The sequence below is a fragment of the Notechis scutatus genome, chromosome Z (genome assembly GCF_049901735.1).
Source record: "Notechis scutatus isolate UNSWTSFEM ecotype Mainland chromosome Z, rNotScu1.2, whole genome shotgun sequence".
NCBI lineage: Eukaryota > Metazoa > Chordata > Lepidosauria > Squamata > Elapidae > Notechis > Notechis scutatus.
In genome coordinates, this window is record NC_142025.1 from 140937752 (window position 1) to 140954877 (window position 17126).

Genomic DNA, 17126 nt, shown 5'->3' on the forward strand with positions numbered 1-17126 from the left:
CAAAAGGTGATACCTTTTTATTAGACCAACTTGTGTTGGCGAGAGAGCGTGCAAGCCATCGAGCATTTGGAAAGATTTAGCATTTAGTCACTGGCTTTAACTAAGCACATTTGGACAGACATTGAAAAAATAAACCCAGAAACAAAGAATTACCTTTCGAAAAGAAAAAAATGGAACAGACCTTTTCTTAAAAAAATAATAATAAATACTTTTTTTAAATGAGAAAATTAATAAATTGCTATACAAACAAATTCAGAAAGAAAAATTCCCCAGGCAGGGGGAAAACACTCAGACCTTCCAAAGTCAGCCAGTTAAAGCGCATTCAGAACAAAACAAACACAAGTTTTTTTTTCCACAAAAAACAGGGGGAAGGAGAAGAGAAAGAAGAAGGAAGAAATCACCCGTTACACACAGCAGCTGGTATTTACACACTGAGGAAGGGAAGGAACTAAAGAGTGAAAGGGGAGAAAAACCTTGAAAAGGAGGAGGAGGAGGAGGTGGTGGTGGGGGTGAAACTAAAGATATGAGGTGGGGAAATGTTTCCTTTACAAATTTGAGCCCTGAATGCTGTTAAGATTCGTGTGGCAATCTAACTTGGATTAAATTCAGCATTGATTCTTCTCCCACATGCCAACCTCACTAATGACCTAGGCAAGGTTAGGCTGGACAGAGATAAGTTCAGTGCCCATATGGAATAGTACCACTACCACGTGGTACTATTCACTGGCACCAACACACATATACTTGATTGCTAAATTAGCTAGATCACTAAAAATCCTGTGTTTTGAGCATGGATGTCCTGTTTATTGAAAAAAACATTTACCCTTTAAAGCTAGGTCAGCCCTGTTTAAAAACTTGGGTTTTCTTTTCTTTCTGTCTCAAATGTAAACTGCAAATGGAAGGCCGTTCCTTCCAACTACAGAGACATTTTTTTAAACATTAACCCTGTAAAGGGGAACTGGATTCTCTAATGGGGTGTTTTCAGCATCGTCCGTGCCATATCAAACTACTATCCCCAGGATGCTTTGCACAGAAAGCAAAAAGCTAATCAAAACCAGTCAAAATTCAGAATAGGAATGTGTGTTTAAGCAAAACATTAAAAAAAAAAATTATCTAGAAAATGGGGCAAACTAAAGATCTAGTCAGCTTGAAATGGCCCGAGGAATCTGTCCTTGAAAGATGCATGGATTACAAGAGACAATTAATGTTTTAAAAGATTACCAGGGAATTATTTTAAAACTGATGCTCATGATGCTCAGATGACTTTTTCCCTCTTTTTGTCATTTAAAAATGACAAAAGCAGTTTGAGGAAATGTGGCAGATCTTTCTTCTGATTCAGATTGAGAGACCCTGAAATGGTTTGGGAATAAATCTATCTATCTTTCTGTCATATATTGATACATTCCTCACATAATAGTGGGATAATTTATGTTCTTACATTATTTGTGCACTATAAGCCTATTTTTGCATAAATGAGGGATACGGGGTTTTTTTTGAGTATATCCAATTGCTATATGGATTGGCACATGTCCATAAAACTCTTATGTTCTTATGCTGCCTCCATACATATCAACGTGATCCAAGCTAAACAATGCACGTTTCTTTCCCTCGCTTTCTCTAGAATCCTGTGGCTAAACTGATTTCTAACCAAGGCTGACTTTGGCCAAACGCTTTTGCAAAGGGTCTTGCCAAGAGTTTTAAACCCAGATTCTCTCTTTCAAGTTAAATATCCACACAAATCTCTACGCACTTGAGGGCCTCAAGCCCTTCTGTTTCTTGAAAGCATCACATGACAGGCAAAGAGGAAAGAGAGGAGAGAAAATATTTTAACTAGGAGATGAATATATATTTCTCTTTAAAAAAAAATCCCCCTTTTCTTTGGATCGAGGGAGGTCTTCTGAATGCAAAAAAAAAAGAAGAAGAAGAATGTAAGAAGGCAGAAACTGATTTTTTTCTGGTCTAGAGTGAATCATATTTAGATTACAATCAATGGAACTATTTTAAAAAATTTTTTTTAACCAATTCCAATTAAACCAATTAAATATATTTTAGAGACAGCTGGAATTTCGCTACAATTCCTGATTTGGAAAGATGCTCTTTGACCACAACTGCCCGCTTTCGAGTTTCACGTCATTCCTAAGTCAAGGAAGCAACTATCAATTCATATGTTACAAGAGATGCATATTAAGGTTTCCATCTCTGCATTGGATTATATTGTCGATAAATATTTACATTAAATTGGGGCAGGGGAGAGAGGAAGCTTTTAAAGCTGCTGTCTCATCATTTGGGGAACTAATTTTAGTTGACCACAATGTTTTTAATGGATTAATAAATTACATATTATATCTTATGTTATATCCATTACCCAAGTGTTTCTCAACCTCAGCCACTTTAAGACATGTGGACTTCAAACAAAGCTGGCTGGGGAATTCTGGGAGTTGAAGTCCACATCTCTTACAGTTGCTCAGGTTGACAAACATTGCTTTAATCTATCTCTATCTGTTTTTTCTGGGTTAATTCTTCTGTAGATGAAGCTTTTTTCTGTGTGATATCCATCTTTCTTGATTGGGAGAAGGGTGTTCCAAAGTTAAGGCTGAATCATGGCTTGCATCAGAGGGTAACAATATTACCATAATTCCACAAAAGGGGTAAGGGCTGATCTCTTCAAAAAACCACCATTTGAGATGTCTAGACAGCCATCTCCGGTAGGTGCAAGGCAAAATGATCAAGAGTAACTCCAGGACCATGCTTCACAAGGGGGAATTCTTACATGCTGGAGACATAATTGGGTATCTATACAAAAGGGAGACTTCAAACAAATGCTCCCAGGCAGGATTGGCAAAGAGAAATATTAATGGAATTACCAGAGGAACATGTTCCCTCACTCATGAGTTGGAAACATGAAGGTTTATCTTTAAAGTGCACATAAGAAACTCCTGCAATCATTTTAGATATTTTCAAGGGTACCTATCAGTTTTTTAGCTTCTTTTCAGAGTTTTGTCAGAGAACCTCACATTTGCTAATGAGGGAAAGGAGAAGGACATCTATCATATCAGAGCAATATTATTCTGTTACACATCTGCAGTTATACAAGAGAAACCATGTCTCTGGTAGCTTCATTTCAGCTTAAGTATCACAGCTGTTTTCTTTTCACCGGAAAGTCACAGCTTTAGCCTCGTGCATTAAAGCTTGATAAAGTTTCCCCTCATATTGATGGGATAAATTCATGAAGGGCTGGGCAGCTGTATTAGGAATTGCATGTTGCAATGTGTACCACCCATTGGGCCCCATGCTGAGCATCTCCAAGGGCATATTTAGATAAGGAGTCCAAAGTCCATCCTACTGTTGATTTCAGAAAGAAAGTCAACCAGTGCTGACTCCATCAGAGGTCACTATAATCAATGAGTCCTACAAGCATCTTGGTTTAGAAAATTTAGAGCCACTCTCTTGACCATTTTATAGAAAGTCAGCATAAATATGGACTGCTTCCTATGGAACACCCTGCTCCCAGTTGGTGAATCAGTTCCTATTGGCAAGATCAATAGATCTCATTAAATCAGGGAGTGGGGATTTTTCTCGGGGTCTCAGGGCTACTTTTAACATTTTTGAGGAACTGGAATGTGCATGACAATTAGCAATGTTTTGGGTCAGTTTGGGGAATAGCTTGGTTTTTTTCAACTTACACTAGGATTTCTATGCATTTTCTATTGAAGAAAAGTGCGAAATTGCACTAAACACTTTTCAACAATATTTCCAGAAGAACTTCAGAATGCAATTGGAGCCACGTGTGACTCTAATGCTCCAGCACTAAGCCAGTTTTTACCATCTAAAGAGTGTGGGGGGGTTTGCCTCCAGAGAGGGAAATCTCTGGAGAATTAGAAGCTGTGGAATGGCTTCATCTACAGAAAATTTCCTGCTAATTTTTGACACGTGCAAAACATGGGCTAAGGGTAAAGTTCCTTTGAAATAAACAAAGTTCCTTAAAAGGACTTTTGTTTTGTTAAACTCCCTTGATCCAAAACTAAAAGCTATCATTGTGTAATTTTTAGATAGGAGGAACGAGAAAGAGAACTCTATTGATAAAATAATAATAATTTTTTTCTGTCCATAAAATAAGTTATGTGATAAGATGGAAAAAAATACGCTTGAATTTGTTCTCTCATTTTGTTTGGTTTTTTCTTCTCAATATTGTAAACTTGAGCAAAAAAATAAAATAACTGAAGGGGAATGGAAGAGTAAGGAAAAAGAAAGATATGTCAATTTAAAAAAAGAATGACATTTTTATAAAGAAAATTTTGTGAAAAGTTGTTGTTTTAGCAAATACACCACAGACTACAATAAACCGCCTACATTGAAACAATACACAGATCAATACCCAAAATGGAGAGTCGAGGGGATTTCAACATGTTTGTAGGATTTGTCTTTCGTCTTTGCGATGCAGTTAACTTTTTTTTTTTTTTTTGGAACAGTTGCTTTTGTTGGTTTGGGTGTGATATTGGAGACGTTTTGTAAAAATGATCAAAAAATCTAAGTTTTTTTTGTTCTTTCTTTTCTGGAGTTTGATCTCTTATGCAGAGATGACGGAATGAACACTTTATAAAAAAGAAAAAGAAGAAAAGTATGTACATATATACACATAAAAAGAAAAGAAAAGAACGAAGCTGAATGGTTCTGAAGTCATTGCGGCAGTTACCCCCCTCCAAGATATCCCTAAAGTTAATACACAACAATTGATAAAACAAAAACATTTCATGACAAATGGAAAGATGGATCTGAACCTATGGATATCTCCTGAAAGTGTCTAAGGCATCTTTTAAAAAGAACGATTTCTAAAATAATGTGGAAAAATAGTCAGTTCACATATGGTAGCTTTTGAGAAGTCATATCTCAACTATGTCTCTTGCTGTCCAGCCAGACATGGATAAACCCACCCCATAAACCGTGTATTTGTCTTGGTTGAGGGTAATTACAGGTCACATTTTAAGAAATTCTGAATATGTGTATGTATACATGAGCTAAATTATATCCCAGGTGTATGTGTGCTTCCTTAATTATATCTATGGGTGTGTGTTTGAATGCAAACACAGACACATATGCTCAAATAAACATGAATGGCATACTACTCACCATAATAGTGCACTTTTGTGTGTTCAATCTATACACTACTATCTACATCTTAATATACTGATATGATGTAAATCCTGAATTTACAATAGTGTATATGTGTCCCAACAGACTGATTTATTTCTAAAACAGAACAACTTTAAAATTAAGTTTTTATAATTTATAACTAAATCAATTTGGGGACCACTGCTGTATTAAGTGTTTGAGTCTCACCTTCTGCTCATAATTGTGAAAGGCAGAAACAGGCCCTTAAATGCCCATTGCATTTTACTAGTCTGCTGCAGATCAAACTCGTGCGTATACCAGTATATAAATAAGCATTATCTTGCAGTTCTCCAAGATATAACATAGATAAATATAGGTCTATCAATTTATACCAGAGACCGGTTGTCCAACTGCAGATTCATTAAAGCAGGAAAGCAATGGGAATTTTTCCAAAGGAAAAACCAGAAAAATGGGCAGGTCTTTGGACCTTCCAACCCAATTGGAAAAAAGAGCGAGAGGCACCCCAGAGGGGATCCATTCTGTCCCAGCAACCATTCAGTTAGACCTGTCTCACACTCTGAGAACCAACGAGCTAGTCACACATGCATACAAAGACACTGAGTTAGATTGCATAATATTTAGGCACATTAAAAGCTACACATAGGCATCAATGAGACCACATATGCAAGTAGGCATACTGACTCATGCCAACAACACAGAACAGACATTTGCCACACAGTGTACTCTGGTCCTATTTCCCCAGGGCTTACAGGAATTCACATTTTTAACTTTGTTATGAATTTGATGGATTATTATATATCAGATTGATTTTATTAACCAGGGTTTTTGAAACCTGGTGACTTTAAGAAGTGTGGATTTCAATTTCCAGAATTCTCCACTGGCTGGAGGATTCTGGAAGTTGAAGTCCACACTTCTTAAAGTCGCCAAGTTTGAAACACACTGGACTCATGAGTGGTGGCAATATGCCACTTTGGTTGCAAAGGGAGAGCTGACTGAATACATGCTTGCATATAGCATTATCTTCCAGGAGGTATTCTCTTCATACATACTATTAATGTGAGTGAAGTCTATAAAACAGGACCCCCAGTTTTGAAGTCTGATCCCCTACCTCTAATCTAAAGCAGCATAATTCAATGTGAAATATTTTGGGCACATGAGCCCAAAGATTTGGGTAACGGGTTTCTAAGCAGTCACTCAAAGAAGGATTTGTCTCTGTGGAGGGCCACCTTAATCTGATTTTCCATTAGGTGAAATAATTCAGCACCCAGCCTTGCATTCACACCTGAAAATTCTGGGTATGGTAATATATGGTAGAGGATTTAACTGGCAAGTACGCAGCCACATTTCTTCATAATGGTGATCCAGCCCAGATTATAAACAGCTTTCCTTCTAAAATCTGTTTTAATATGTGCATGGTTTCCAGGTGTCTTAGAATGTATTTATTACCTTTTAGCATTTTCTAACCACCCGCTGGGTAGTTTAAGACAGGATAGAGAAGGAGTGATTTTTATTCTCTTCTTCAAAACATGTTTATGTAAAGTCCCCTTTATTTTCACACCTATGCACTTTATTTCTGACTCATTTTCAGTAAGTTTCATTGCCAATTGCACATGATCCAAACACTTTTTGGAAGAGACAGCTTTGCTGATTCTTTTGCGGCAAATTCATTCAGATCTAGGGATTGGGTCCATGTCCACACAGGGAAAGTCTGGCACCAAATGAGATCTGCAATTTATGAAAGGGTTCCTGCAGAGAAACTGTTTCAGTGGCTTTTTTAAAAGCTCTTCCTATACAGTGTAATAACTAGGATAATGTAAATGATTTGGGGATCTTACAAACCAAAATTAGGGAGTAGATTTTCTGCAATCCTAGTTGCAGTGAATTGACTTTACTCTAGGATGAGGGGGGCAAAATGCATTTTTCACCATGCCATGCCCAAGGCCAGCAGCAGAGACAGAAAAAACTACGTACTTGTCTATTGCTTGAAAGAAATTTGACTTGTGTGTTTATATATTCATCCCTATATCACCACCATTTATATATGAGCACCAATACACACCCACACTGAATATATGTAGCCTACATATATTCTTTATCACATATGTAGAACATGCAAGCAGGCACACATACACATGCCCTCACTGATTTAACAAAGTCAGAATTAAAGATGGGAGCCGAGATAGCAAAGGGAGAGTTTTTGGAGTAGAGAAACTGTCAGGTACCATCACAGGAGAAAACCGTGAGTTATGTAAACAGGATCTTATGCTTAGGGCATGAACAGTGGGAAACTTTTGGAACAGATTTGGAACAGCCACATTTCAAGGATGGGTTTTAGGATGGGAAGAGCAAAGTTCAATCACAATAGAATTGGAGAAGGAGAATTTCTATGGACTAGCTGACCAATGTCGCACTAAGACAGGGGTCTCCAAATTTGGCAACTTGTGGACTTCAATTCCTAAATTCCTCGGCCAGCCATCCTGACTATGGAATTCTGGGAGTTGAAGTCCATAAGTCTTAAAGTTGCCATGTTTGGAGATCCTGGCTCTAAGACTTTATTCTGTTCTCTTAACTAGTCTGGAACCAGAGCTTGCTAATGGTAACCTTCCATACCCAAGTTGGTTTTCTGCAGGTCTTCCTTGCTAGTTTCATCACCAGCTCTGATTTTGGATTCCAAGGCCTTCATTTTTCACTTTATTCATACTAATGAATGGAATCCTGTATTATCCACAGCTAAAGTTTTGGGCTTCAGTAGCATCAGTTGTCTATCTAGCTAGAGGTGCCAAGGAAATGTTTGGGAAGTGTATATTAGATAGGAATGCACTGTCATTGTCTGTAGGAATTGCAGTGTCTTGAGCGAAGTGGTCAAAAAAAGATAAGCGAATCCACCTTTTCCTGGGCTCTGTGTGTCAATTTAAGGGTCATTTTGAGAAGAGCCAACTGCCTCATGAAACAGCACAAGCTTCCCCTAGCAAGAGACTATACAAAATGAAAGACATCCACTGAAGGTGGAATCTATTTTGACTTAGCTGGGTTATATTTTTGATTACTGTTGAAAAATTCCTCAAACAAACCAGATTTTGAACTAGGAACATCTTAATGTTCTATTAGAAATGACTTAATGGGCACTCTGTTACCAAGCTTCAAAGTTTTGGGACACTGTTTTAAAGTCTACAGGGGTCTCTGTATGTTTTAATACTTTTTCTCTGCCTAATCAACCTTATACTAAAAATATGCAATTTCAGCCTCATCTCTGCACTGGGTTTATTTAGACTGCCAACACTGAAGCTCTATAGAATTACCTACTTACCAACAAAAACTGTCCAGAACAGTAATTCATGCTGGACAATTCATGCTGGTCTTCCTCATTCTTAGCTACGCTCAAGAAAACTTTACAAAGATAAGAAAACAGCATGCATTGGAATTGCCCTACAAGATCCTAAAGAAATGGAATAATCTGTATAAACACATCTCCAAGCTGCTATGATTGTGCTAGCGCGATTGTTTTGTTGTTACATAGGAATTTCAAAATGACAATTCTGTAACACATCCACTGCTTATATTAAACAATAGCTGGTGGTGATTGTGGACATATTACATCGAAAATACAGACACTCCTTACATTTCAACCTGGAAATGACCGATGTTTAAGTCATCGCTAAACAATTTAAGAATGACTCTCGGTGTTTATAAAGAGAGGAATAAACATGCTCCATGAAATTACTGCATAGTTATACTGATGTTAAGGTTGCTGGCAGATTTGCATCACACCTTGTGTCATCCTGGTATGACAAATATCTCTTTTCATTAAATGTTACAAAGGGGCACAATAAATGACTGCAGTAATGCCTTTGGCCAATGGGAAAGGGATTCATTTCCTACCACTGCAGACTACTTAGCAAGGATCAGTCACGTTCCCTTTGATTGCTTCCTTCTTTCATACTACATTCACTCTATACAGCCTAACTCAACATGCTGCCTTCAAGCCATATTGAACTTTAGTACTTTGCAACCCCAAGCACTGTAGTCCAAACTTGGATATTCTGGGAATTAAAGTCCAATGTGTTTGAAGAGCACCAGGTTGGGGAGGATCATCTTAGGATATTCAACTAACAGCCTTCAAACTCGGCAATACCTGGACTTCAACTCCCAGAATTCCCCAAGTCTCTAAACTTGCCCAGTTTAGAGACACACCCCCCCACCCCCCCGTTCTAGTAATAGAAGAAGGATTCTTGTGGGACACTGTTTTAAAGCACAGAGGTTCCTTTGTATAAACATATCTGACTATTTTTTGTTTGGAGTACCATAACATAACTAGCAATAGTTGACTATGTTGACTTAATGTGTGTGTTTGTATTGTACAGGGTGCTTTGAGGTGCATATGGATTTGAAACCGGGCTTTGGGTCTGTCCCTGCATCAGCTACATTTTGTAGGAGCACAAAAAGACCTAAAGATGATCCAAGATCTCCCTTTCCTAGCCGGAAGTCAGAACTGTTCTTGTTTTCATGAAAGAAAAACCCTCAAATTTTCCACAGGCAGCGAAATCCCGTGGCACAGTCCACTCCCAAACTGGTGGCCTCAGGTCAGGAGAACACTGCCCTAACAGGTTGCTTGCATAGAGGAGCTGCTTCGCGGAGCTAATGATGCTCCATTCATGAAAAAAGGAACATGGAAGAAAGGCTGGATGGGTGGAGAAATAGGCACAATAGATTTTAAACCTATGTTGACATGTATTTGGAATTAAGAGCCAACTTTAGCATTTAGTTGATTCAAGGGGAAGGAAGTGGGAGATAGTGGAATGAAGAAGAAAAATTCCACAGGAAACTAGCACAGGGGGGGGGGTGTGTGTTAACCACCTTGAAGGGAACATATTTCTTTCTTTCTCTCCTTTTCTTCTTCTTTCCATTCCCCCTCCCCTTCCTTCCTTCCTTCTTTCCTTCCTTCCTTCCTTCCTTTCCTTCTTCCTTTTTCTTTCTTCTCTCCTTTCCTTTCATTTCCTCTTCCCCATCTCTCCTTCCTTCCTTCACCTGCTTGATGCAAACATGCATTCCTTCTTTTCCATCTTGGAAAGTGCAAGGCTGAGCATTTACCTCCTTATTTGACTAAATGCAAAGACTGTCAAGGCACACACACACACAAGGGCAGACACACAGTAAAAATAAAAGAAAAATGGCACCTTACCAGCACCCAGGCAATCAGGAATGGTTCCTAATGGTGCCAAGTAGTTGTCATAATATATGAAGCAGCACCTTCTAGTTGATCTATTGGGATCTATCTACAAGGGGTGGAATCAATGGATCACTCCTATACCTTTGTGGCCATTATATTTTGCTGTGAAAACAACAGAGGCCGCAGGCCTTCCTCTGTGTCTCTGTTTATGAAAGAATACATAGCAATCATACACTGTCAAGTTTAATGAGTTATCAGAAAACAAAGAGTTTCTAAAGTTTTCATTGATTTCTGGCATCAGAACCCCAAAAGGCCTGACCTATTTTTCAGTTACTCTGGAATTAATGGCAGCCTCAAAAATATCACATGGTGTAGGGCCTCTAGAGAATGAATTGCTCCAACTAGGAGAAAATTAGCTGAAGGCAAAACTTATACTTCTTAATGTGCAAAGAAGGTTTGTTTGTTTTTAAAAAAGGAATTTAGAAAAAACCCAAAACAAAGTTGTAAGTCATTCCTGCACCTGTTATATTTCTGAAGGTGTATCGTAGCCCAGAGCTACTTCTTTTGGTCCTCGAGAAACCAAACTGGATCTGATGTTAGTCAGTGTGGGTGACCCTGGTATAAACATTTTTTTAAAAGATTAAAGGCAGAGAGAGCAGTGTGAACTCTATTGGATCTATTCGAGAGGGCAGAAGACATCCAACTTTCCTGTGAGGTTCATAAGAATCCTCACACTTGGCATTTGAAATGGGAAATCCTTTCTTCCTAAAGTCCAGGTCATAATTCCTTCTGGCACTTTAACAAGCTTAAATATCATAAATGTCAATTCCATTAACCTCCTCCCAGTCTTAATCTGACCTAGGTCATCCCACCCTTCTATTGGTGTTAAAAAAACATGAACACCATGTCAATCTAAGTGAGTGACATCACATCTGGTTTGGATCTGTATTGAAGGCTGTGTTCGGGTTTAATTTCTGTTTAATTTCTTGCATAGTCAGACAGCAGTGAAACAAATTATTCCTTGGCCCCTAGGTGCAAAGGCTGGAACAAGTACAATATGGCCTTGCAATACTATTCTGAACTAGCAGAAATTCAGAAATTTATACCAGTATGTCCAAGGTTTGACTGGGTGCCATGATCACTGTTTCTTAAATCTTAAATGTATGAGTCTCTAGTGTTCTGGATAAGATTGTAAAGCATGCTCTCGCTATCCTGAGGACTCGGTGTGAAACTGCTGAAATTTCCATTCCTTCATTCACAATAAACCAGATGGTTGCAGTATTGCTTAACAGACACCGTAGTCATCTATCTGCTAAATCTTGCAAATGGTGCTCAAGCACACTCTTTGGGAAAAAACGGGTGCACCCAATGTCTCCCAGAGTTGCATTCCACCTTGCGTATCATGGGAGCCACCACAGAGAGCGCCTGGGAAATTGAGTTACAAGAGTTCTCAAAGATGATGGCATCCCTTGATATCTGAGGAACTGAGTTGGTCCCTTCAATGTGTCATCAGGCTTAGCTAGCCCTGGAGCTAATGCAGATTCCTGCCAAGGGAAGGAGATGAGGCTGGTTATACTAGGGCAGCAAAAATCTGCATATGGAAGAGGGTGCCAGCAGGGGAGTAGATTGTGCCCTGAGAACTGATTCAATTTTTTTTTTTTCAGGTACCTACAAATGAAAACGTTGACATTTCTGAAAAGTCTGAATCTAACAACAAAAACAAAAACAAAAAAACACCTCTTCTTGGAAATCGTGTGCTATGTTGCCCCAAGGACCACCAGCACAGGGTGTATCCCATTTTGTTCATGAAAAAAGAAAGATCAACATTGGTTGATGGTATGGATAACCCTTTCTTTTCCCTCAGCAAGGACTGGTGATCTGAGCATTTCACTACTGCTATGTGACGTTTAAATGACCGGGGGAGAGGAATGTACTAGGTTGTGGCCTTAAGCTAGTGCTTGATATACCAGTGGAGTACTAAAGTATTTTGCATTTTTTCTCCTACCTCTCTGTATTGTAAATGATGGCCTGACAAAGATGAATGCTTGATTCATGGCTATGCTCTCTCCCTTGCCACATAGGAAAAGAAGACCATGAGCCATTCCTTCCCACGGGGTTAACCGCTGAGATGAAAGGGGAGAAAAGTCTGTGGGGCAGGCAGGAATCACATAGTTTGGACCATGGTGCCGTGGGAAGGACAGCGTGACAAGGCCCTGGATGAGGCCCAGAATACCTGAATATTCTGGGTGGTACCCTGGTGCCCAGCAAATGAGTAAAAATGGATGAAGAGATGGATGCCGAACAACAAACTTAGATTTGCTGACCCAATAAAGTTGTTTTTATCTATAGGTAGCTGGAACATGTGCTGTTATATCCACTGCATGTACAATTTTTAAATTATTATTATATTATTAATATTTTTTGCTTTAATTTACAACCCAATAGTGCCCCCAATGGTGGAGGCCAGTACTATACCAAGAACCACACAACAAATTATAATCATTATTTTCTTCTACATTACCCAAGAAAATCCATGGAGCAAGACAGAGAAAGAGAACAGAATGCAAAAGAGAGAGAGAGAGAAAGAAAGAAAGAGAGAGACAAAGGGGGGGGAAAGACAAAGAAGTATTAGTAATGCTTGGGATAAAATCTACGAAGATTGACCTCCAAAAGGTGTTTTCATCATGCTACTATGACAGGCTCACCATTTGAAACCTAGAGGTTGGCACATAAAAATAATCAGGTAAACCATAGGAAGAAAACACTTTCACTTGAGTAGATTCCTGCCTTGTATTTTATCAACTACAATCTGTGATTTAAAAATGGCTCAGTAAGCAAACAACAGGCCAACCCATTCTCCTTCTCCTCACCTCGCTTTACTTAGTGATCTGGTGGTTTGCAGAACAATTCATTCCCAAGATATAAAAAGTTAATATTTCTCCCTGTATGTATTCCATACCAAGGTCCGCTGGATTACCATCCAAACCTCCTTTGCTTTTCACATTATTTCTTTTTTTCCATTTCCTTGTCCTTCTTTGACCTCCTGTTTATTCCTTAACTTTTTAGCCCTCCCATCTATCTTATCTTCAGATCACACCTTCGTAATTAAGTGAAAGTACCATCCCCTTTTCCGGCTACCCAAATTCCCCAATTCCTTGCTTCTTCTGATAATCAGACCCACTTACTCACCCTTCGAGCCTTGCTCTGGTATTTTACAGCTTTCTTGGTGTCAGAGACGGCTCTTTCCACATAATCCACAGAGTGCTCAACATTGTACTCGATGCGGTCAATCATCTCGCCCTGAAATGAGAGGAAAAGCAGTCAAGGGAAGACCAGTTGTACGCTCAAGTTTGAGTGGATCGATATTATCAACAAGCATAGGAACAGCCTACAAAACATTATCTTAAGTACGCTAAGGCTAACCATCCCTCAGTTTGGCAGCCAATGGGGAATATGAATCTATGGAAGGCCAATCCTTTCTGTAAGGTTTAATTTCTTCCTATTTATTCACTGAATAAATAAATGTAGTTCTCTGTAGTTCTCTGTACTTCAGAGATGTCCCAAAGTGCTTTTTCCAAAAGGCAAACTGGGCTTTCTTGTATTTTTCTTTGAAAATGTTTTGCTTCTCATCCAAGAAGCTTCTTCAGTTCTGCCACCTTTGGGACAATCATGATCTGGATGATTGAGAAACTCCATAGACATTGTAATTCATCTGTTATGTTCATCCGTTATGCTGGTTTAGTAGTTCATTCTCTCTCTCTCTCTCTCTCCCTCTCTCCTCTCTCCCTCTCTCCTCTCTCTCTCCCTCCCTCTCCTCTCTCTCCTTCTCTCCTCTTTGGTCTCTCCCTCCCTCCTCTCTGTTCCCTATTTCTCCTCTCTCCTCTCTCTTCCCTTCCTCAGCCTCTCCTCTCTCTCTCTTCTCTTTCTCTCTTTCTTCTCAGCACTGGCTTGTTGCAGACCTCCACTCATCAGAGAATTGAAAGCAGAGCTTTCCATCATGTGTGAGTGTGGGGAGGAGAAAGAGGAACATTGCTTCTTCCAGGAAGGGTTGAATTCTAGGAAGTGATGTTGATGGTTATGACTCCAAACCACAATCCCACAGTGAATTTTTTTTGCATCAGTTTTGGCTGACAGGGGCAGAGAAGCAGTCCCCCGTGACTCCATTTTCATTCTTTGTCTCATCACTCTGTGAAGAATCTGCAAATGAATGTTGTTCTGCATATTTCTTCAAAATCTTCCAATCTATTCCCTGTTACTCTATCTACCAGAGGCAGCTTATTCTGTACTCATCTACAATGCTTACTCCTCATTAAGCTCTCTCTGGGTGATTTTGGAAGTCTACAAACTGATGAATGCTTTCCAAACCTGCTAATAACATCCCTTGCATACAGATAATAAAATTTTGGGCACATAATGATCAGAAATTTTTGCAAACTGCTCCCGCAGAAATGGCCTCAGAAGAGTGGGTGGTCAGTGTATCAATCCTTCACATATAGATTTGAAATACAGGCAGTCCTCAACTTACCATTTATTTAGCGACCATATGAAGTTATAACAGCACTGAAAAAAGTGATTTACGACTGTTTTTCACACTTACAACTGTTGTAGTATCCCTGTGGTCACACGATCAAAATTAGTGTGCTTGGCAATTGGCTTATATTTATGACACCTGGACGGTTCCTGGGGCTTATAATCACCATTTGTAACCTTCCCATTGGCTTCAGACCATCAAAGTCGATGGGGGAAGCCAGATTTGCTTGAAGATTGCATAATTTGTTTAAAACAACTGCAATGATTCACTTGACAACTGTGGCAAAATATCATAAAATGAGGCACACCTCACATAACAATCGCCTTATTTAGCAAGAAGAATTTTGGGCTCAATTGTGGTCATAAGTTGAGGACTACCTGTACATATCCTACATTCCTGGAACAGCTCAGCAAAAAACATATAATTAAAGAATATGAGAATGAATTAGATTACAAAAAGACAAAATTAAATAAAATAATAGTACAGAAGAAGAAAGAATCCAAATCAACAAGAACAATATTTTAAGAGTGTTAAAATGATTTTTAAGATGTAGTACTTAAAGAACTCGTTAACATAAACTAATTTTTAAAGTTAACATTAATAAAGTTAAAGGACTTTGGCTCTTTAAAACATAAAAATGTAAAGATTATCATTTTGGCTTTTGGTCTGGTGGCAAAAAAAAGTCACCGGTGGGTCCCACTAATGATAAAAGCTGATCCACCACTTGCCAACACCTGACTTCCAAGAATGAGCATTTGCCTTAGGAATAGATCTCAGTGCAGTGCAGGAGATACCTGGCTACAATATTGTGCAGGTTTTTAAAGGAATAGCCTGGTATTAGACCTGTAGTGACCAAAGAATTTTTGGGGTGTTTCTGAAATTATTTGGTCCAATTTCTTGTTCTGCCCTCTCTTCCACAGTTTCCACCAGTCTTTGAACACACTGAGAAGTCCAGATGATCTTGAAAGATAACCTAACATTGCCATCCATCACTTTCTACCTTTGCCTTCCGTACCTGACTCTCGACCAACATAGCCATGTCCACAAACATGTCATGGAGCTCCCGAATGCTGGTTTCCAGTTTGATGATCTCGTTATGCCGGGTTTCAATCTCATTCAGGGCCTGCTTCGTCATCTGTGAGTCCATTTTGATCTGGAAAAAAACAAACCACACCGTGTGGGGCATGATTAGAAGACAGGAGAAAATCTAGCAGTGAGTACCAACCCAACAATTGTTCCTGCCTGACATGGACACTAGTACAGAGGAGGGAGAAGAGGAGGAGGAGGAGGAGGAGGAGGAGGAGGAGGAGGAGGAGGAGGAGGAGGAGGAGGAGGAGGAGGAAGAAGAAGAATTTCTTTCTTTTCTTTTTTTTTAAAATTTGTTGATTCAAAGTTTCAAAAAATAGTTTTAAAAAAGAGAAACACGTTCTCACATTTTGCAGCATTTTCATAACAGTGTACATAGAAGAACAATTTCTTATAGGCAGATGGTGGGATATTTCTGTCCTGCTCTCTTCCCCCTCCCGCCCCCCCTCCAGATCTCCCTCACTTCCTTGGATTCTGGCAACTGGATTCCAACCACCAAATCACATGATGGAGAACCTGGTCAAAGAAAAGACGTCTTTCCATTCCTCAAATGCTAAACCCAGGGGTCATCCAAGGAAGATGAGCGGACAGAACTGACAAGAGAAAGCACTCCTTCTATAACATGTAATTTGCCTGTGGGAGTCATTACCACAGGTCGCAAATTTGGTAGGCTTTCAAAGAAGACTGGGTAAGCTCATGGGGGAAAGGTCAGTCAAGGGCTGTTGGTCTTGGAAATTCAACACTAGCCCTGAATTAGAGACACAATGGCTCCAAATTGCCGGAGGAGAAGAAAGGAGAAGAGGACATGCCTCCATCCCCTGATTGTAAGGACCAGGAGTGGGATGCTACCAGTTCAGCCCGGTTCTATAGAACCTGTAGCTGCTAAGAGCAACTGACACCGAACCGTTTTGGTGTTCGGCCCACCCACCTGTCCCAACTCTAGCATGTCCTTTATTCCCTGCTTTTCCCTCCTCAGCTGTTTTGCGCGGCACAGCTGAGGTTGAAAAAGCAGGAAACAATAGGACTTTCAACCCGTGTGCAGCGCGTGTCAGCTGTCCAGGCGGCACAGCTGATTTCTTGCAAACGCTGCACACACATGCAGTTTGGAGAACCTGCAAATCGCTCTACTGGCTGGCCCCACCCCGCCCCTCCCCGCCCACTCACTCATTACCTGGCATGCGAGCCATCCAACTTGCCTGGTTTGGTAAGTTG

General features: G+C 39.6%; 1 protein-coding gene across 10 annotated transcripts in view; it reads right to left on the bottom strand.

Moving 5' to 3' along the window:
* The window catches only part of STX1B (syntaxin 1B), a 175810-nt gene that overhangs the window by 77406 nt on the left and 81278 nt on the right, over positions 1-17126 (bottom strand). For 6 of the 10 annotated variants that reach the window (XM_087946755.1, XM_087946757.1, XM_087946754.1 and 3 more), the window contains 2 exons: positions 15844-15981; positions 13487-13597 (listed from right to left, as the gene is read on the bottom strand). In XM_087946755.1, coding sequence (XP_087802881.1) covers positions 13487-13597; positions 15844-15981 — 249 coding nt within the window. Of the gene's footprint in view, positions 1-2863; positions 4593-12615; positions 12810-13486; positions 13598-15843; positions 15982-17126 lie in introns of those variants that run through there. The other 4 variants (XM_087946752.1, XM_087946750.1, XM_087946758.1 and 1 more) reach the window with 3 other exon arrangements.